This window comes from Bos indicus x Bos taurus, chromosome 22 (assembly GCF_003369695.1).
Source record: "Bos indicus x Bos taurus breed Angus x Brahman F1 hybrid chromosome 22, Bos_hybrid_MaternalHap_v2.0, whole genome shotgun sequence".
Taxonomy (NCBI): Eukaryota; Metazoa; Chordata; class Mammalia; order Artiodactyla; family Bovidae; genus Bos; species Bos indicus x Bos taurus.
The window spans coordinates 25,710,737-25,731,825 of record NC_040097.1 but is presented as its reverse complement, the minus strand read 5'-3'; the positions used below and the strand labels follow the sequence as shown (position 1 = coordinate 25,731,825).

Genomic DNA, 21,089 nt, shown 5'->3' with positions numbered 1-21,089 from the left:
GCAACATAGCAAGATTCTCCTGATTTATTAAATCTACAGTTAAATGGTTCCAGCACCAAGGTTCCTGAATCGGTTTTCTTCAAGACAGAAGAGCCATCCTCTTGCCTTCTCCAGGGTGAAGGCATGTCACGTTCCCTGCTACAGCACCTGGCAGGAGCAGATGTTCTTGTTTTTCAGGCTTCCTCAGGGTGACCAAACCAGGTTGGCAGGCATCAGGCCCTGGCACTTATGGGGTATCCCTATACAGACTGGTCACCACAGGACAGACAGTAGGACGTTTCAGGGGAGCCTTCCATTGAAGGGGTTCAAGCCAACCTCGTGTGCGTGGTGAGAGGAGGTGCTAACTGCTGCCCGTGCAGCAGGAGCGGTCAGCGGCGCTCAGAAAGCCCTGCTCCTGGTTCCAGTGGGGGTGGGGGCAGTCCTAGGTGGACGCTGCACGAAGGGCGGTGAGTGGCAAGCTGACACTCAGGAGTGGGGGAGTCAGTCCGACAGAAGCCGCTCCTGGCCTCTGCACCCAGCGTTCCACAGACGACTCTGTCTGCCCTGCAGTGTTCCCTTCCTTCACCAAAATGCCCCACGACATCGCCATCCGGACTGGCACCACGGCCCGCCTCGAATGTGCCGCCACCGGCCACCCCAACCCCCAGATCGCCTGGCAGAAGGACGGAGGCACGGACTTCCCCGCCGCTCGGGAACGCCGCATGCACGTCATGCCGGACGACGATGTGTTCTTCATCACGGATGTGAAGATAGGCGACATGGGGGTCTACAGCTGTACTGCCCAGAACTCGGCTGGCTCCGTTTCGGCCAATGCCACCCTGACTGTCCTAGGTTGGTACGCTGAGTACGTGTGTGTGTGTGAGGGATTTTCTTACACATCAATGGGGACCCAGAGGCAGGGTTCTCAGACTGTCCTACGAAGCCTGGGGTAGGGGAGTGCAAGAGGCGGTTTTTACTTAAAGCAAAACAAGTGGTTCCCGCTCTTAAGAAAAAAGCCATCGAATTAAGAGTCTCCACAGGGCTTAGGTTTAAGACACTCTGAAGAACTGCCCTCTCCTCAGGCAGGCAGGGTGGGTCAGGAGGGACAGACGTGGGCCTGTCACCGGGCGTTGTGAGAACCACGGGGGTTCTGTGGCTTGAGGTCAGTTCATCCCCAGACAGCACGGCTTGGTCCCTCTGGTAGAAAACCTAGACACCCTGATAAAAGCTCCAGATGGCGCTGCACGATGCGTTGGACTGTCCTTGTTTCAGGAGACAGACCTAGAACAGCCGAGGCCCACAGAAGCGGTGACCCCCCCCTTTCTTGCAGAGACCCCGTCCCTGGCGGTGCCGCTGGAGGACCGCGTGGTGTCCGTGGGAGAAACGGTGGCCCTGCAGTGCAAGGCGGCCGGCAGCCCTCCGCCCCGCATCACCTGGCTCAAGGGGGACCGGCCCCTGAGCCTCACCGAACGCCACCACTTCACCCCCGGCAACCAGCTGCTGGTCGTTCAGAACGTGGTGCTGGAGGACGCGGGCCGCTACACCTGCGAGATGTCCAACGCCCTGGGCACGGAGCGCGCGCACAGCCAGCTGAGCGTCCTGCCCACCCCGGGCTGCAGGAAGGATGGCACCACCGTGGGCATCTTCACCATCGCCGTGGTGTGCAGCATCGTGCTCACCTCCCTCGTCTGGGTGTGCATCATCTACCAGACCAGGAAGAAGAGCGAGGAGTACAGCGTCACGAACACAGGTGAGCCGCCGTGGCCGAGGGGACTCACGGGAGGGGAACAGCCAGGATGTTTGGGAAGGAGGCCACAGAATGACACCATTTTCTCTTTTGAGAATAGCACATTTTAATGGGAATACTCTTAATGCAAGTCCATTACAAACTGTGCAGTTTTCTGAGCCATCGGGCTTTGCTGCTGTGTGGTGGGTTGTGGCTGCAGGGATTTCACCAGGCTGTTTTTCTCTTGGGAGAGATGTCAGTCTCCCTTCTCATCACCGTGCCCCAATAGCTGGGTAAAGTCAGGCTAAGCAGGTGCTAGGAGGGCTTCTCCAGGGCACAGATGCCACGCAGTGTCTCTGCACAGCTTTACAGAGGCTGCCCGGTGCCCAAGTCTGCTTGTGTCATCACCACAAAGGGTCAGGACCCCTGGTGGGTGACCATCTTGTCTCCTTGCAGATGAAACCATCGTGCCCCCAGACGTTCCGAGCTACCTCTCTTCTCAGGGGACGCTTTCGGACCGACAGGAGACTATGGTCAGGATGGAAGGTGGCCACCAGGCCAACGGGCATCTGGAGAGCAACGGTAGGGCCTCAGCCCGGGCGCATCCTCTTAAGCACAGGGATCTGGCAGCTCGGGTGACTCAAGTCTACTGGTGGGTCTTTGGGGACTTAACCTGTGCAAGTTCCACAAGGTCTCTGTTGGGTTTACCGTCTCCTAATCTGGATAAGGTAGGACTGCCTGCAGTAAGAGCAGCAGAGGACAAGACTGCTTCAGAGACACACCCCACTCCCATCCCTGGAGCAGGGAGACTGCCCAGGTCTGCTCTTCAGTCTCTCAGAGTAGGAAGTGCCCACAGAAACGGGGGAAGACAGAGCAGTGGTTTGGAGTGAGTTTATCCAAACCAAGAACTGCTCACTGTCCTGGCACCCAAGGCCTGCCTGGTGTGAAGGCAGTGTTAGAAAAGGGGCCTCAGCCCAGGAACAAACCCCTGGGAACCTCTTGAACAGTGTCCCTGTGCTGGTCGCCTTGCCCGTTCTTTTCACACAGCATCGTCTGAAGCGCTAAGCCCACCTCAGAGGAAGGGCATCTAACCGGATGGGAGTCTGTTGCAGGTGTTTGTCCAAGAGATGCAGGCCTCTTTCCCGAGGTGGAAGCTCACGGTGTTATCTGCAGGCAGCCCAAGTTCTGCGTCGGGTTCACCAAGGAGCCCTGGAAAGTGGTGGAGAAGGCTGATGGCCCACCCGGTCCCCAGAAGACAATGGGTATGAGAAGTTTTCCTCAGGAAAAAGTATTCAGCTCTTGAAATCAAAATTTGCGTTGACCTACTCACTACATGAAAGTTGTGGGGGGAGACAAATACTTGATGTCAAACTATCTCAGAATTTGGCAGTCACTCTATAAACAGGAAGTGTGGCCTGCTGCTTTTTAAATTCCAGAATAGGAGGTCTCTTACGTAATACTACGGTGTGTTAAGCATGAGTTTAGATTTTTAAGTGACAAATTGAGGTGCCTTTTCACCAGGGCCACTCTGACACTAGATGTCTGACCCTGCACAACACGTCATGCACACTGGATTTTCCCCTGGGATCAGAGTGTATCAGTTCACACTCTGATTAAGAAATTAATCTGAAGCATTTCAACATAGAAGACCTCTGTTCTTCACAAATAGCTGGGTGCTGGCCACAGTCCTTTTTCCGTGAACGGACTTGGGAGGGGAGGTGTCTACGGAGGTGAGAGCAGGGCTCGGGCCCCACAGAGTAGTCCAGTGACGGTTCTGTCTCATCCACAGAGCGCGGCGGCCCAGTGGGGTGCAGTGACTGCAGCGCCGATGCGCACGCTTACTCCCAGGAGCCAGCCTGCCGCCTTCAGCCTGGGGACAGCAGACAGCCGGGAACCTCAAGCAGCCAGGAGCCCAGCCTGAGTGAGCACCCGCAGTCTGCACTGCATCCGAGCAAGGGGCCCCTCTACCCCAGTAACCACGACAGAACGCGGGCCGCCCTGAAGAGGCCCGCGGCGCCTCTCGATGGCAAAGGTAATGGTCTCTCTCTTGAGGGTCACCCTTCAGTGGGGGTGTGGCCGGGCTGACGTGGCCTCTCCTTTCTCCCCTCCTAGGGGCATCCTCTTGGACTCTAGCACGGCTGTGTGAGCCGGACTCCTTAGACCTCCAGCCTTCATCTGTGTTAACTGCAGGCAAGCCTGAGCTCGCAGACGCTGCCTCGGGCTCCCCTGACGTGCCTGGTGAAGGTCAGCACTTGCTTCTTTCCAACGGACACATCCCCCAAGCCTGTGACTCTGGTTCCGAGTCCACCCCCCTGACAGGACAGTCCCCCGGGAGACGGAGCACACCACTGCTGTTTGCACCGAAAAGCTAGGCTTTGTCTACCTCGGCTCTCATGGCGTCTGCAGAAGAGAGGTGGGTGAGGCCGCGAGGGAGCCTGGCTTCGGGCATCACTGATTTGTACATAGTTCTCACCTCCACGTGGAGCGGCAAGAGTCTGAAAGGACTTGCAGTGGAAGCACAGAAATGCAAGAGGCTAGCGTGTACAAAAGGTAGAGGAGTATTTGGTACCCTTGTACATAAGAGTTCTCAGAGATGCCATATATATTATATATATCTTTTACAGAGGCTATTTTAATCTTTAGTGCATGGTTAACAGAAACAAAAATCGTACGATGTTGACAATATTATTTTTCATACCTGGTTGCTGTTTAATTTTGGAGGGGGGGATAGTTCTGGTGCCTTAATGCATGGATGGAGTTCCTTGAAGCTACAAACCACATTTGTTCACAGGAGGTTTTGGTGGTGGGTGGAAAGGAGACGCTCTTGGCTTGGTACAGACCCTGGGATGCTTTACCACCAGAGGCTGTGTCTGCAGTGGAAGCCACTTCCTGTCGTGGTTGCTTGTGTGTGGACAGCGTCGCGGGGACCTCCCCGTAGAGCTCGGAGGGGCAGACGTCACATTCCTTCACGGTGAAGGTGTTCTCGGAGGTTTCAGTTCTTTCTCTAAGAGGTGGAATATAGGTTGTTAATCCACTACAAGCAATTGGCTCCCACAATTAGGCTGCCTTTCTTCCTTCTGTGAGAAAGGCAGATGTGGTCTTGTCAGTAGCATTCAACGGCCATTTGAGGCTTTTTAAGAAGATAGAGGCTGCTGATGGTGTTGGTACCTGTGGGTTTTTCAATAGTGATGATGTAGTTCTGCCGATATAATTAACATTACATTGGCCTTAGGGGAGGAAGAAACCCGAGTCCTCTCTTTTCAGGGCTCATATGTCTCCACTGAGAATCCAGAGCAGGCCTGGCCATGTCCTTCCCTCGCCCAGATGGCCCTGGGCTTGGACTCTCAGAGATCAGCCCCTCGTCCTGGGTTTTGGGTATTTTTGCACTTTTTTTGAGACCTGTTGCTAACCATCTTGTGAGTGCCAATGTGTATTTCAGGAAAAATTACATTGAAACAAGGTCCTTAAAAAATCTCAGAAAGCCAAGCTCCTTTAGCCAAAAAGCTGAAGGGGGCCGTGCTGATGGAATGGTTACTCACCTTGTTAAATTCCACTGTCAGGTGTCACCACTGCTCCAGGTAAGCACACCTAGAATTCTGTTCTCAACAGTTAGCTGATTGTTACTTCCACAAAGTATGTGAATTTGCTGCTTCTGAGAGGCAATGTGAAAGAGGAAGTATTACTTTTATGTACAAAGTTATTTATTTATAGAAATTTTGGTACAATGTACATTGAAAAACATGTAAAATATTGAAGTGTCTAACAAATGGCATTGAAGTGTCTTTAATAAAGGTTCATTTATAACATGTTAAGTGTGTGGTGGGTTGTTTTCTACCTACGTTGTTAAACAGCCATGCTTCATCCTCTTTAATTCCAGAGAGACTGCCTTTGTAAGGGAGTCATCCTGCCTTAATTAATTACCCTTTTACTTCTTGAAAAGAAAAAAAATTTTAGTCAAAGCCAACTATATACTGTTGCTCCGGGGAAGACATGCCAGCACTAGATTCCTAAGATTTCTCTCTGAATTTTTCTAACACCTGGAGCTTATTATAGTCAAGCTCCAAAATGGTGACCTTCTCACTTCATATCTTCGAGTTCCAGTATAGAGCTTAAAATGCCTAACAATGAACCTTACTGATTAGGAAGGATGAAACCACCCTGTTTCCAAAGCCAGCCCCAGCCCTTGCTTTGAGTCTGAAATAGTGAGAGAAGTCAGTGACGGCGCACCTAGTCACTGAGCTGAGACTGGGTTCTCTCTCACAAGACACCTCTCTGTAAAATACAAGTGTGTTTTTATAGGTGAAATCTGATGGTCATGAAGACCAGCAGCTTGGTCACCCAGCAAGGATGCTTGCCGTGCGCCTGTAATTCCTTCTTTTTACACAAAGCTGTAAGCTCACGCAATTGGAATTAACCCAGGGGAAAAACCCACCCACATCCCCAGCCTTTTCCGTAAGTCTCCTTCTAGCCGTTCTTTTAAAATTGTAACCAGCCCTGCCTTTGGCTGACGCTACCATCAGGTGGCAGGAAATGAAAGATCAGATACAGATCAAATGAAGGCTCGGAAAGGGCCCGGACTCAGCATTACCATGCTTATTTATTAAGCGGTTCTGAGAAAAATAACGTTCAAAGTACCACTGTGGACATCATTTTTCTCTCAACTCTGGCAAACGAGCCGATGATGTCACCCCAGCCAGCCTGCGGCACGGAAGACATGTCCTCCATGTTGTAACCCGAGCGGGACTGGACTCCGCACTGTGTCTTGCTGTTCAGATGGCTGGACAGCTGCTCACTGGAAGGGAAACTCTTCTCACAGCAGGATCCTTTCTTGAAGGCAGGGGCCATCTCTGATTCAGGGGCTCTCTCTGCCAAGTTCCAACAGAAAGCTGCGAGTTTGGTCATAAACACCAAGAAAGATGAAACCTCCCAGACTGATGGCTGCCATGCGAGGGAAGACACCTGCAAATAATCTGGTGGGAGGCAAGAGGAAAGATTTTTTAAAATTGTGTGTGTAAAAAAGGTGGAATTCCAACACCCACAGCTTGCTCAACTTAACACACCACGCTCATTAAACCCCACAGAGCACTTTAGATATGTGTGTTTTTCCTTTCAGAATGGCACTTACATTCCCAAGTAGACTTGCTGAAGCTGGAGCCCAGCTGTTTGAGGGCTAAAGTGGCCGAATACCAAACAGAGCTTACTTGTGAGCACCCACCACTAAGTCCAGCAGTTAGTCCAAACTGACTCGATCCCCACAAGAGTTCTGTTAACTTTCGCACCATTTCTGTCTTTGAGAGACGATGAAATGGACTTTTTAATAAAGCTGTCAATGAGCTGGCTCCTGGGGAAGGCTCGAGCCCCCCAACACCTTAAACCTGAAGTGGGCCCTGGGTGTTTCGGGAGATTTCCAGTGATTATCCCCTGTTCCTCCCGGTGACTCACTTGGTCCCATTTTGTCCTTAAATCCCCACAAATGTGATGCCACTTGGGGAATCCAATCTCCATGGATCCCGTTTTCTTTCTCCTCTAATGAAGGGCAAGACAGATGGGTTGTTTCAGCTGGGAGGGGAACAGCACCTCATTATAGGTTTTGTCCCCAGGCACTAGGAAAGGCCAGTCACCATCAAAGTTGCAACTTTGGAATAAGCAAAGAAATGCAAAGTAAAAGAACGATGTTGCTGGGGTTGTAAATTGGGCAATCATTGTTTAATACACTCCCAGAGCAACGCACAGTTATTTGTTCAAAGATGGTCATCGTGGTTTCACTGATGAAACAAACATTGCAAAGAACCCACTCTCGGATTACAGATTCTGGTACAGGAGACAAACCTGGGAGATTCTGCAACTGAAAAATAAGGTCGTCCACAGGACTCACGTGGAAGACAGACAAAAGGGTTCTAAAAGAAGTCCCAAACACGGCTGACATGTCCTCAACTTCCTGAGGAGACTTTCCTCGCCTAGTGTCTGTAATAATTGAGCCTTTTTACCAACAGTATTACTTGTATACGCAGAAAACAAAATTATACAGTCAGAACTAATGAATTCACTACTAAAAATAATTTGGGTCAGATCTAGGGAGGAAAGCTGAAAATACATACATTATGCCAACGGCAGCCTCGGATAGCCCTGACAGTCTGGGAAACCTCCACGCTCAGCTAAAGGGAGACTCATCAAGACCTGGACAGGGAGGAGGCCTCACAAAGGGCAGCCTAGTCCACGGCTGCCCAGCTGCCCCCTGTCAACTGCCAGGAGAGGCCAGCTCCCCGCTCCTCAGACAACCCCATCACGCAGCCCTCAGCACTTCTGAGGAAGAGAGACTCGAGAGGAGTTCTGGGGGTCAGTGGTTTAGTTAGCTGAGAATTTAACTCATCAACTACAATGATACCCCAAATGAGAACCTCTTTTTCTTGTCCACATGAAAATTCTATAGAAGACGAAAACACATTTGTAAGGAAAAAGCTGTTCAGCCCAGCACCGGGCAAATTGTTTCTATATGAGGTATCCCTGAATTTCTGCGTTGAGGCCCCTAGGTCCTTCCGACCTGGAGAACATTTCAGCCCCCAGCCCCCAGCCCCCACCCCACAAAGAGATGCGCTGGCCAGGAAGGCACAGGGGCTGAGCTGCGGAAACCGCATTTGCCACAGGAGCCTCCCTCCCTGACTTGTTTCCACAGCCAGCGTCTCATTCTGCTCCCGCTGCTAATGAGCTCAGCTGCTCCAAGCTAGGGGCAGACGGAAGCAGTTTACTGCTTCACTAGATGACAACTGAGTCTGTTAACATCATTACAGCCTTAACGTAGAGTCATTTGTCCAGTGAGCACCCCAACCAGACCCAGACATGGGGGCAGGAGCAGAGCGGAGCCTCGCTGGAGGGACGCCCCGGGAGACTACACAACGGGCGCCACGCGAGGGGCTCGGCAGCGGCGGTGAGCGCGGGAAGGCGCGGGAGAGAAACACAAAGGCCTGGCGACGAGCTCAAGTGCGGAGCAGCGCCGGATAAATAGGCTTCCCATCTGCCTCCAGCCCGCTGTGCTGGATGAGCGCGTGGTATTTTCATTTGAGAAACCAAGTTGCCCGCAGGCACATCTCCCAAGTCTGTGACAGAACATGGTTTCCCCTGCCCTCCCCGGAGCGACTCAAGCGCGTCACTGCTCTAACGGATGCCGGGAGCTCAGCACCAGCCCCGAGCTGGGCTTGGGGGGTGTGGGGGTTGTGTACGTGTACACGAGGCGCGAGGCTGTACCTGCAAGGTAACTGGAACCCTCTGCAAAGCCGGGAGGCGTGTTCCAGGACCACCAGGGGCCCCGGGGGCTCTGCGCGGAGGACAGAGGAAGCAGCAGAAGCTCAGGCCCACTGCTCAGAACAGCTGCCCACACTGGCAGGGCCTTTGCTTCTTTGCCTTTAGTTACAGTTCCCTTGTCAAATTATTTCTCTCTTATCACATTAATGAGAAGCTAATGAACACTCTGCCAAGGACCACATTGGGCATACCAATGGAAGCCCAAGACTCAAGAAGCTTCTGGAAGATGAGATCCCTTCACAGGGCTGATGGCAGGGACAGGCCCTCTGCATGAGGATGACACCCTGTCTCTCTGCCTGCGATCCTGGCTTGGTCCCATGAGGGAGCAGCCAGTGACACCACCACCAGGACAGGGAAGGTTAGGTTTTGATCATCTCAGGGAAACCCCTCCTCTGCGAGATTCTGGTGCCACGGTCCTGCCAACAAGGCCACGCCCACACACATCAGCACCTTCCTGAAAACGGCAGGCAGGCTACAGCCCCGCTCAGACTCCACAGGGCCACGGTCTAGGGCAGAGACCAACAGTTGCCAGAGACTCTTAAGAATGATATCAATACAAATGAGTAAAATTCGGCAGTCTGACATGATGACCTAAAAAAGCTACTGCATGCAACACCTCTGTGTGGCCCAGTCACTATCTGAAGCCCAAAGAATCTTTTCTGGGCTATCTCATAGCTCTTCCCCCACACACACACTCTTTCTTTCTTCAGGAGGAACTAACATCAAAATAGACGTGTCTCAACTATGAGCAACTACACTGCTTTGTCCTCACCATCGATCAGCCGGGAGTCACTGACTCAGGACAGACGAGCTACGGCCCTGCCCTCCCGGGCTCACCCACTCCTCGGGTGGCCCGGCCTCGCCTCCACACCCCGTGTCCTTCGGACGCACAGCACCCACCGCGAGGAGGCACAGTCCCTGAGGCCACACCACCAGCTGCTGTGAACAGAGGACGGGGCTCTCCTGCAGAAGCCCCTCGCCTGGGCCTGGCTGACCTGCACCAGGCTTTCCAGACTCAACCAGCTGCAACAAAACCTGCCAAATGGACACAAAACTAGCCACATAACCGATGGACACAGCTCTGTGACGAGGTGGCGGCACTACTGTGGCTTGGCTGTTTCATACCAGCCTTGTGACCAGGCTCCCTTCAACCTTCCCTGAACGGAGGCTGGGCTCTCAGGAAAATCCCTGGAGATGATTCCAGAGAGAACCATGATATCACCCATCTGTATAGATCCCAACCTGTAGACAGCTTTGGTGCTTAGTTGCTTGGTTCTGTCCCATGGACTGTAGCCTGCCAGGCTCCTCTGTGCATGGGATTTCCCAGGCAAGAATACTGGAGAGAGTAGCCACTTCTTCTCCAGAGAATCTTCCTAACTCAGGGATCAAGCCTGTGTCTCCCGCACTGCAGGCAGATTCTTTACTGCTGAGCCACCGGGGAAGCGCTTGGACAGGTTTGCATATTGTAAAAGCACTACTGAAATAGCATTTTAAAGAGAGCTTTGCAGGACACCACGCTAGAGTATGAAGCACTTGGCTGATGATACAAAGCGGTGGGCTTCAAGGGAGGTGTCACGCACTGTGCTATGTTGAAGGTGATAACTAATAATAGGTAAAGTGTCCCAAACCACAAATGCTTTCTTCTAACAATGCTACCTTCGTCACTCGGGTCCTACCTTACACAAGCGGACACTGGCCTTCTCACTGCTGCAGCCCAGAACCCGGCAGAGGCCACACACACGGACATCGCCCGCCACTGAGATGGGACTCACTGGCCGCAACACTGCGTCAGCTCGACTGTGTAACAGCACCTCACACACGCAACATCAGACATGACGTCTCCTACGATCAGGACGAGCGGAAGGAAGAAGGACGGGTGTGCCTGGCACTGGGCTAGAGGAGGAGGCCTTACCCCGACAGCCCCTGTGTCCGCCAAACCGCGTGCAGGGCAGAGAGGATGTTCCCGCTCGCGGTGCTGGAACCAGCCTGCAAGGAAAGACAAAGCGAAGACGTCAGCTCACAAAATTCCCCAATCCACGTACAGCTGGCTCCCCAACACCCTCCCCTAGGACAGCTTCCGGCAGACTGGGGAGTCCCCGGGAGTCAGCTCCCTGGCTCTCACTGGACTAGAAGCCCTCACATCCAAAGCCGCCAGCAAGCACCGATCTGGCCCAAATCCCACCCGAAGCAGCTTTTCCAGGTGAGTTCTCTCACCATCAACCAACGAGCAGAGCTTCCCCAGACAATTCACATACAACTACTAACCAGGAAACCAATGAGAAGCGGTATAATTGATCTGAGAAGGACGGGGAGTAATCAGGATAATGGTATTATGAAACTTCTCTAAGTGGCTAATGCACACATTTAATAAAGAACACTACATTCAGCTTAAAACTGGCTTTGCCCTGTGAAGCTTCATACTGCGACTGTGTCTTTATTTCTCCCGCTTTTCCACAGGGCATGACCCTTCAGTCACTGTTTTGGTTCAGCTATGTTCCATGGACTTCTCTGAAGTCTTGATGCAGTTTTTTTTAAAGATAATTTTTCTTCATGGCATTTGTTAACAGTTCTGAAAACTGTCCTAATTCATCTGGTGAAAGCTTAATAAGCATGATACAAGTTCAGAGCCTCATACTTGCTGCCTGGCGTGAAGCAGGCCAACTCTCTGAGCCTCAGGACTGTCACCAGTAAAAACAGGGAGTTTCTGAAAACAGTATTACCAGCCAGAGGCCCTACCAGCCCTACCTGTTCACATAATACGGAGGACAGTGATGTCAAAAAGACAGCGATTCCTGTGGATAGTGCTTTGTCCAAAGGCAGTTCCATTCGTGATTCAACAGGCAGCGTAAGGCTGTTAACTTACAGGTATTATCGCCACCTTTGTTCACTGTATATACATATAAGCCCTGGCCCTAACGGAGACAAGCATCTGTTGTGTCTCCGATACATTATTTTACCACTTACCTTTGCCAACATGATTCTTGTTTTGGCCACGTCCAGAGGCGTGGTGACTGCAGCTGCAAAGCCACCTGTGCACATAAAAACACGCCACACACAAGCAAGGCATTGTTCACCACGTTACAGGGCATTTTATAATTTTTATTCTAGAATTCCTCGTAACTCTGCCAAAAATACTTCTGTATCATTACATCCACTTGACTGATTCCAGAATAGGAAGCACACGTGCACAATCTTTACCCACACGCTCTGCCGCGTGGCAGTGGGGTCTCACTGCACATCAGAGAGGTGACGGGACAACGTTTTATATGCTCAAGTTCAAAAACAGGCCCCGCAACGCATCTTGCTCTCTTGGGAAGCAGCTCGCAAACCTCTGTGCGCACCGGGGAATCTGCGGTCAGACCCCGCCCCGTCTGAGAGGCACTGCTGCTCCCCCTGGGTCTCAGGGGTCCATGCCTTCCACGGGCCTATCTTCTCTAATCTGACTCCAAAACGCTGCTGTGGTTTCTGCTCTGAGGCAAAACTGGCAAAGGGAAACGCGTGTTGCTGTGGGGACTTTTGGTATTCATGGCTGGGTTTTTAACGGTTAAGAGAGTACTTTTTTCTGTATTTCCAGACTTCTGGTCAACAGAACAGCTAGAGTAACAAGATTTCTAAACTCGTTTCTTGTTGGAGTCAGTCCTGATTCAAGCCCAAACTCTTCCTTATGGCTCTGTCCTCTTTATTTAAATTCCGTGACTGCCAACTGGATCTTTAAAAGAATCCACATATTTTAGAGGGGTCTGTATGTATAGACAGAGGAACTGGAAGACTTTTTTTTAACAGAAATCATGGTACGTGGTATCAATATTTTATTCAATATGATACAGAGAGATATTGCAGACCCCCAAAGTCCCAAAAAAGACTGAATCAGTAAGCCCAAAAGGGTTTTCTAAAGATTCAGCTTCCATGACCCACAGTGAGGTTGGACAGTTTCCTAAGAGCGAACATAACACGTGTGTGAAGGATGCTCCAGAAACAGCAGCCTCTCCCTCTAAGTTCTGGGTTGTGTGGACAAGGAGGTCATTTGATCTCTGCCAAATATCTTTCTAAATATGTTGCTGAAATAAGATCATTAAACCGAACCTCCTCCATTTGGTAACATTATGTTATTTATTATGCTGCTGACTTCTTGAAAGATATACCCAGAAGGGCACAAATCTTAGGGCTAAAGAGTAAAACCAGAACCATGTATATATACTAGGCTGCCTTTTACTTTAGCCACCTCTGAGTTATGAATGTGAAACGTTTTCCTCCCAGTTCAAAAGGTGCCTGAAATTCAGAGACCTGCTAAACTGCAAGTATTTTTTAAATTTTGTGGACTCAATCCTCAAACGCTACTATTTTTTTAAACCACTTAACCATTTACTCTGCCTTCGATACTCAAAGTCACATGTATCTTGGCTCCAAAAGCAGTACTGTTTCATTACACAGTGACTTTGATATAGGAATAAGACAAACACAAATTTGTCCAGTTGTTTAAATTCCTAAGTGCATAACCATTTTCCTGTTTGAAAACGTTTCAAACTGACCTAAACCAACTAAAAAAAGGCTTAAAAATTGACAAGGACATCATCAGTATGACCACTCAAGCTCTCACAAATCACTCATGTTGAAAAGTATTTGTCTTCTACTAAATTTGGATACTGTAAATTGAACTTATTTTGGCCATTAGTGAAGTTCACCATTCCTTTACTGTAGGTGCCTGCCAATATTCTCCCAGTGATTTGTTTCCTGAAAGTAACATGAAGAAAAGTGAGACAAAAACACATATGCTGAAATAGGTCCTAATTTTACTACCATGAAGGAAACTTTATTTTATTAAAGTTATTAATGTCAATTTAAATGTCTTCAAATATCAAAGACTGCTTTAATTCACAGACCTCACAGTGTTTTTTTTTATGAGGCTGTAAGAAGGACTTGTGAAGATCATGTAATAGAATAACCGGTCATAATGGGGAGGGAGCAGCGGGGCTGTATTTTCAGTTAAAATGTAGTTATTTTCTACATTTTACTTAAGGGAACTGTAAACCTCTGGTAATAAATACAAGGAACACACTAACGTATTAGACAGGAAATAATTATTTGGTATAGCAACTGCGGGCTACTTTTAGTGTTCAAATCACATGTGAAACAATTTTCTATGTGTTCCACTAGAGATACGTTTGTACTTAATGTTAGGCTAACTGCTTCCAAGAACCAGATTCAGGGGAAATTAGATTTTTACAGCGAAACAACATCTCACGTGTCCTCAGGGTCCTCTCCCGTCCAAAGGGGCCACCTGCCTCCAGTACGTCTGGAGCTGTCCCCTCCCACATCTGCTGGGGCGTGGGGCGGGCACAGCGGCCGGGGGCTGCCGCGCACTAGCTGGGGGCGGGAGGGCTGCTCCAGCGGAGAGCCCCCAACAACCGGGGCTTCAGCAACAACAATGGCAACAAACGTGTTTCCATTTCTTTAGACTGTCCTGGGCCCTGTCAGTTGTTACCCAGATAATCCTTCACCCTGTTACAGAATTTCAGGTCATGGCTTTCCTTCCTTCTCCCAGAGCGTGTAAGCGTTCATTACAGGAAATTAATCAAAGAACATTAGGATAGCAAATGTCACTACAGCAGGTGTCATAATTATGCAGACTGAATGGTTTTATGTTTAGGAGTTAACTTGAAGTGAGGAAGCTGGCAACAGTTCCAAAGTTCATTCCCCCCCCTCCCTAATTTAACCCCTGACCAGAGGCCAAGGGAATTTCTGAGCATGACAAGCCATCAACACCTCCAATCTCAAGGGACATTTTTGGATATTTGTGCCAAGTGGTTCATAAAGCAAGCATGGGCACCAAACAGCTCCAAGAATGACCAGAGAGTGCTTTGTCTATGATAATTTAATGAGCTTAAACTTGGAAAAGCACACAGGAATGAGAAATGAGATTTCTGGTTTAAGGGCAAGTTTTATCATTGCCTTTATGGCCATGTAAGGCGAAAACATCTGGAAGTGCAGCGGATGAGCATGCCAGATCTTATGGGCTGCCCAACGTGACAAGTCGTGACTCACGTCTCTATACCGTGTAGTACACAATCTTGCAGCAAATTCTTACAGAATATCACTTTTCCACAATGTGAAGTATTTTCCAATTATGCTAATCTTTTAGAAAGGTTTTTAAACAGTAACCTTGTTCCTCAGGGTCAATATTTGTATCAACTAAAATTTCAAAACAAGGAATGTAAACAAGAAACCTATTTAATTTTGTCTTCTGTTCAAGACATGTACATCTACTAACAATTTTCTGCAGACCTTGGGCAAATTCCTATCAGACGTCAGCTGAAAAAATAAGGTAATTGTCTTGGAGGAGCTTTTAAACCTATACCCTAGTAGAGGCAATGATTAGGTATACTAAATTTATTAATGTGCTTTCTTCCCTCTATGCAATTAAGAACTACTATGATGACATCTTTTCATTTCCTGGGTGTTAGCTGTTTTTACTGAAATAGTAATTCCTTAAATGTAGTTCTACAGATTACCAAACACTAACACGCCATGCAGGGGCTTCCCAGGTAGCCGAGTGGCAAAGAATCTGCCTGCCAGTGCAGCAGACAAGTGTTCTATCCCTAGGCCGGGAGGATCCCCTGGAGGAGGGCATGGCTACCCGCTCTAGTGTTCTTGCCTGGAGAATCCCATGCACAGAGGAGCCTGGCGGGCTACAGTCTATGGGGTCACAAAAGAGTCAGACATGACTAAGCGACTAAAGACCACCACACGCTATCACCTATCCCAGCAACAACCTCTTCTTGGAGGGACAGGTGATTCTATGTCACAGGTAAGGAAACTGGTGCCTGGCAAGGCCCCGAAGTCTCCTTCCTCAGCTGCGGGCAGAACAGAGGTCTGCAGCTCTGTGACTTGGCCAGGTCAGCCAGCACTAGAGGCTGCAGCTCTGGGCGAATCCATTGGCTGCCCCGGTCCCAGTTTCCCCACTGACCCAGACAGTGGATGCTGGTGATGCAGGAAGCAGACTGCCCACCTCTCCCCAACTCAGGGTAAAGTGATCGGAGACTCACTCCCTGTGGACTGAAACTCCAAGGTGACAGCCGCAGGATGGAGGCTGAGCCCTGCCCAGATCACATAGTTCTCATTCTCAAAGTCAGGCGACCTCCCCAACCACAAATGCGCAGAAAAAGTCTTGGAGATCAAAGGGGAGTGACGTTAAGAGATGCTCCACGCATAAACCTCTGCAGTAGAATCCATCTTGGCTAACAGACATGTGCGCGCACACAGAAGAATCCTGAGATATACCAAATATGGGCTGTGAACCGGGCAAACCAAAATGACTGGCCAAAGGAAAGCTGGAAGAAATGCCTCATTACAGTAATTCACGCTGCCCCGAGGGCACGCCTCGGGGACTCTAAGTCTGCCCCTGGGTGTTCCTGTCCACGCGTACTGTACTCTTTTTTCCACCTAATAAATACTTCACCTTTCATCTCTGTGGGAATTTTCTTCTGCAAAGTTGAAAAGCCAGGGTCTTGTCACTGACCACTGGTCTACTGGCTAAGATTTGGTGCTCTCACCACCGTGACCCGTTCTCCATCTCTGGCCAGGACCAAAACCCTGCTTCAAGCGGCTGCCAGCCGAGACCCCTGAGATCACTGATACCAAGTTTCTCCCCCTTCTGCCGCATCCCCACCTCCTGCCACCTCTGACTAAACTAAATGCTTACTGCCTATCATACGACATTTCTCACAAAAAGGAACCGTAATGAACACACATGTCCTTAAGAGGAATGGTACAGCTGCAAGTACATCTTTGAATCAGCTCCTTAAAGAAAGAGACCAGAAAAAAATATACATTTGTTTTAACATACGGACAATTTACAGTATGTTCACTTTAAGAAGTGGCCTTCCTTATCCAGTATGACTCAATTTCCAGAATGCTCACTTTGCCCCCAGGCCCCAGAGGGGGTCCACAGACAGACCCTCGTAGGTCCCGGGGAGTAAGGACTCCTGACCACTGGCAAACAAATGAAGACCACCTACCCACTTAACACAGCTAAGGACATGGATCATGTGGAAACAATCGCCCATCATAATCAATCCAAGCTGGCTTCGTATCTACAGGCAATAGTCTTATTCTGGATTATCAATTCTGCAAGTCAGATGGATCCAATTATTACTACAGGATCCTATAAAAATGTATGTTTTCTGTTTTCCTGATTACTATAACAAAAAGTCCATCCAACGACCATTAAATTGGAAATGAATTTTTTTCTTTCAAGCTGGTATCCTAAGCCCATGTATCTGTCAGTTTATGGGGTCTACATCAAAACCAGCAGTTCATAGTTTTCTGACAAATCTCCATTTCAATTTATTTCAACTATAATTCTCACTTACCTTTATTTGCAACAACAAAATGCCTTTCTCTCTCAGACTGTTACACCTCTCACTCACTAAATTCTTTCCAGTTTCTGCGTTCTCCCTAAAACCTCACTGGAAAATGCGTATGACAAAGTGATGGATAGCACGACATTGCATATTGTCACTCTACTCTTTGTTTAATGTCTAGAAAAACCCCCAGATGTTTAGATCTCCGTATTTTCTACACCGTGCAGTTTAGCCTTCGGTAAGTTGTGGAGCAGCCTCTGCTCTCCTGACACTAGTTAATCTACGAGGCTGTCAAACATGTCACACGGACCGTGAATCACTGCCTCCTGCAGAATTCGCTGAAGCCCCCCAAGAAGTGCTCGAGGCAGACAGCTGCACTGGGAGCCCTGCACCCATAGCTCGGCTCTTCGCAGAGAGGCCTTGCTACATTATCTTCAAGATAATCCACGGGCCTGAGTGAAGGCTTTCATAAAAAGAAAACGAAAAATTTGTCAAAAACAAATTGGCTGTCTTTCAGGCAGACACCTTTTTAGCCGGAGGTCCTCCCCACACAACACCCACCCAGACACTCTTTTCTCAAACTAGTGGAACTCTCTTTTTCTAAACAATGTGGAATTTCTGAAGAATGTTGTTTTTGCATAGTTAATATTTTCACATTTTCCTCCCCCTTCTTGGTCTTTCCCAGTATAATATAATCCTTTGCACCTGCAAAAGCTCCACAGACTGCTGACTGCCAAGAATCCACCACATGATCTTGCCTCCAGGACCAGAGGGCCTGTGGTAGAGGAGAAAGAAAAATACAAGTTATTAAATATTTGAATTTATCAGAACCTCCTGTGGGTTAGCTCTGGGGATGGGAACTTAAGTGAGAAGCTATTTTGGTGGCATTCCTCACTGATGACATAAGTGATTTTCCCAAGGACTTAACGGCCTTCTAAAATAAGTCAAAGAAACCAGGGGGACAGGGACATTAGAGTGCCCAAAGGAAACCATTTTCAGGGAATACGTGTGATACACATACACACACATTTATATATAAGTATAAAAATAAAGACAACTTTAAGACAATGTAACATTTAAAATACTTCCCGTATAATTCTAAACATGTAAATACCATAATACACAAATTAGTCCAAAGCAGTGTATACCAAATTCCACAGTTCTGTTTTCAGTCTTTATCCATGCTGTACATGTTTGGATACTGATTCTATTACTAAACAATGTAAAGTTCCTCAAAATGCTTTCACACCGCTCTGTGTAATACGTGTAACATAAAACTCATGCTGAGTTTCAAACTAGGCAAGATGATGGCAGGGGTGTGGTGCCTTGCTTGCTGAGAGTTTATGATACACTAGAAAATGAGATACAGTCATTTCAAGTGATGAAGAGAGTCAGGCCCTGGTTCAGCCTCTGAACACATATCAAAACCCGAGACTTCCCCGGTGATCCAGTGGTTAAGAATCTGCTTTGCACTGCAGGGGACATGGGTTTGATCCCCAGTCAGGGAACTAAGATCCTACCTGCTGCAGAGTAACTAAGCCCACAAGCCACAACTAGACAATCCACGGGAAAGATCTCCACATGACACAACTAAGACTCCCCCAGTACAGCTAAATATTTTAAAAAACAAAACAAACCAAAACCAAAACCAAACCAACCAAACATACCAAAAAAAAAAAAAAAAACCCCACCCACAGTCCTCATAACAATCCTAAGAGTCGGGTCCTGTTGCTAGTCTTGTTTTATCCAGACTTTCTAACGGCAGAGCCTACACTATTTATTTTTGTTTTTAGCTTTCTTGAGGTATAAATGATACCCAATAAACTCCATGTATTTAAAGCAGGTGATACAGTAACTTCTGATACACATACATATGAAACCATCGCCATGATTAAGATAATGAACATATCCATCACCCAAAAAGCTTTGTTGTCCCTTGGTCATCCCCCTTTCCTACCCTCCTGACCAAATCTTAAACAATCTGATCGATCCCTATAGATTAGTTTGCCTTTCCTGGAATTTTCTAGAAATGTAATTATAAATTAACTTTTTAACACAAATTCTTTCCTTCAGATTTTTTGTATGATCTGCTCGTGTTACTGTGGGTGTCAGTCATTGTTCCTTTTTATTGGTTAAAAATAACAGTCCATCATGTAGATGGATCACTATTTGTCTATGCGCATCTGCCTGTTGATGGACCTCTGCCATTTCTCCAGTTTGGAGCTACTACTACTAAAACTGTTATGAACGTTTATATTTATGACTTCATATGGACACATGCCTTCATTTCTCTTGGAAAAATACCTAGGAGTGAAATAACTGAACCGCATGGCAGATGGATGTAGGTATACTTTTTAAGAATCTAATTGTTTTAGAAACTGTTGTACCATTTTACATTTAGACCAGTTTCTTTACATCTTTTCCAATATCTGGTATTGTCAGTATTTTTAATATTTTACCATTTTAATTCATATGCAGTAGTATTTCATTGTGCTTTCAATATATATTCCCCTAATAATGCTGAGCTCCTTTTCATGTACTATTTTTTTTACCATCCATAAAATATCTTCTTTATGAAGTGTCTGTTCAAATGTTTTGCACATTTTTATTGGGTTGTCTGTTTTGTAATTACTGAGTTTTGACAGTTCTTTCTTAATTACTGCCTTTTATTTTTCTTGCCTTACTGAACTGCTTAGGGTCTCTAGCATAAAGGCAAGTACCGCAATAAGGACAAAGAATATCAGAAATAAGACCTCTTAAATATATTCATTACAATGGTTAGAATGGTATATATAATATCCTGTCAATGGTGGTGTGACATTTTCACAGATGATCAAATATACCACAACTAACAAATGGGACCTATTTAAACTTCAAAGCTTTTGCAGAGCAAAGGAAACCATCAACAAGATGAAAAGACAACCCTCAGAGTGGGAGAAAATATTTGCAAATGAAGGAACAGACAAAGGATTAATCTCCAAAATACAGCAGCAGTTCATTCAGCTCTATATCAAAAATAATAATAATAATAATAACCCAATCAATAAATGGGCACAAAGCCTAAACAGAAATTTTTCCAAAGAAGACATATGGATGGTCAATGAACATGAAAAGATGCTCACCATTGCTCATTATTAGAGAAATGCAAGTCAAACTACAATGGGATACCACCAAATAGCCATCATCAAAAAATCTACGAACCCGGACTTCCATGGTGATACAGTGGCTAAGAAACCCCTCCCAGTGCAGAGTACATGGGTCTGCCTCCCACATGCCTTGGAGCAACTAAGCCCGTGCACCACAACTGCTCAGCCAGAGCTCTGCAAATAGTGAAGCCTGTGCACCTAGAAGCTATGATCCCAGCAAGAGAGGCCACCACCACGAGAAGCCCATGTGCCGTGAAGAGCAGCCCCTGCTCCCTGCGACTAGACAAAGACCACTCGCAGCAAAAAGACTCATAAACTGAAAATATAATTAAACAAATAAACTTAACTTCAAGATGAAAAATCTACAAATCCCTAAGTGCTGCAGAGGATATGGTGAAAAGGGAACCCTCTTGCAATACTGGTGGGAATGTAAATTCATACAGCCACTACGGAGAAGAGTATGGAGGTTCCTTAAAAAGTTAAAACCAGAACTACCAGCAATCCCACTACTGGGCATACACTCTGAGAAACCCATGATTCAAAACGACATATGCAACCCAATGTTCACTGTAGCGCTAT

At 47.8% G+C, this 21,089-nt stretch overlaps 2 protein-coding genes across 6 annotated transcripts in view; one reads left to right on the top strand and one right to left on the bottom strand.

Moving 5' to 3' along the window:
- LRIG1 (leucine rich repeats and immunoglobulin like domains 1) overlaps positions 1-5,517 on the top strand; it is a 115,232-nt gene extending 109,715 nt beyond the window's left edge. Inside the window, exons 14-19 of one of the 2 annotated variants that reach the window (XM_027522465.1) lie at positions 550-831; positions 1,310-1,729; positions 2,162-2,287; positions 2,818-2,967; positions 3,495-3,737; positions 3,896-5,517. In XM_027522465.1, the coding sequence (XP_027378266.1) occupies positions 550-831; positions 1,310-1,729; positions 2,162-2,287; positions 2,818-2,967; positions 3,495-3,737; positions 3,896-4,077 (1,403 nt within the window). In that variant the 3' untranslated portion in view covers positions 4,078-5,517. Of the gene's footprint in view, positions 1-549; positions 832-1,309; positions 1,730-2,161; positions 2,288-2,817; positions 2,968-3,494; positions 3,738-3,817 lie in introns of both variants that reach the window. The other variant, XM_027522464.1, reaches the window with a different exon arrangement.
- Positions 5,385-21,089, bottom strand: part of SLC25A26 (solute carrier family 25 member 26) — a 146,860-nt gene continuing 131,155 nt past the window's right edge. For 2 of the 4 annotated variants that reach the window (XM_027522468.1, XM_027522470.1), the window contains 4 exons: positions 18,070-18,139; positions 11,969-12,033; positions 10,917-10,990; positions 6,284-6,675 (listed from right to left, as the gene is read on the bottom strand). In XM_027522468.1, the coding sequence (XP_027378269.1) occupies positions 6,558-6,675; positions 10,917-10,990; positions 11,969-12,033; positions 18,070-18,139 (327 nt within the window). In that variant the 3' untranslated portion in view covers positions 6,284-6,557. Of the gene's footprint in view, positions 6,676-10,916; positions 10,991-11,968; positions 12,034-18,069; positions 18,140-21,089 lie in introns of all 4 variants that reach the window. The other 2 variants (XM_027522467.1, XM_027522469.1) reach the window with 2 other exon arrangements.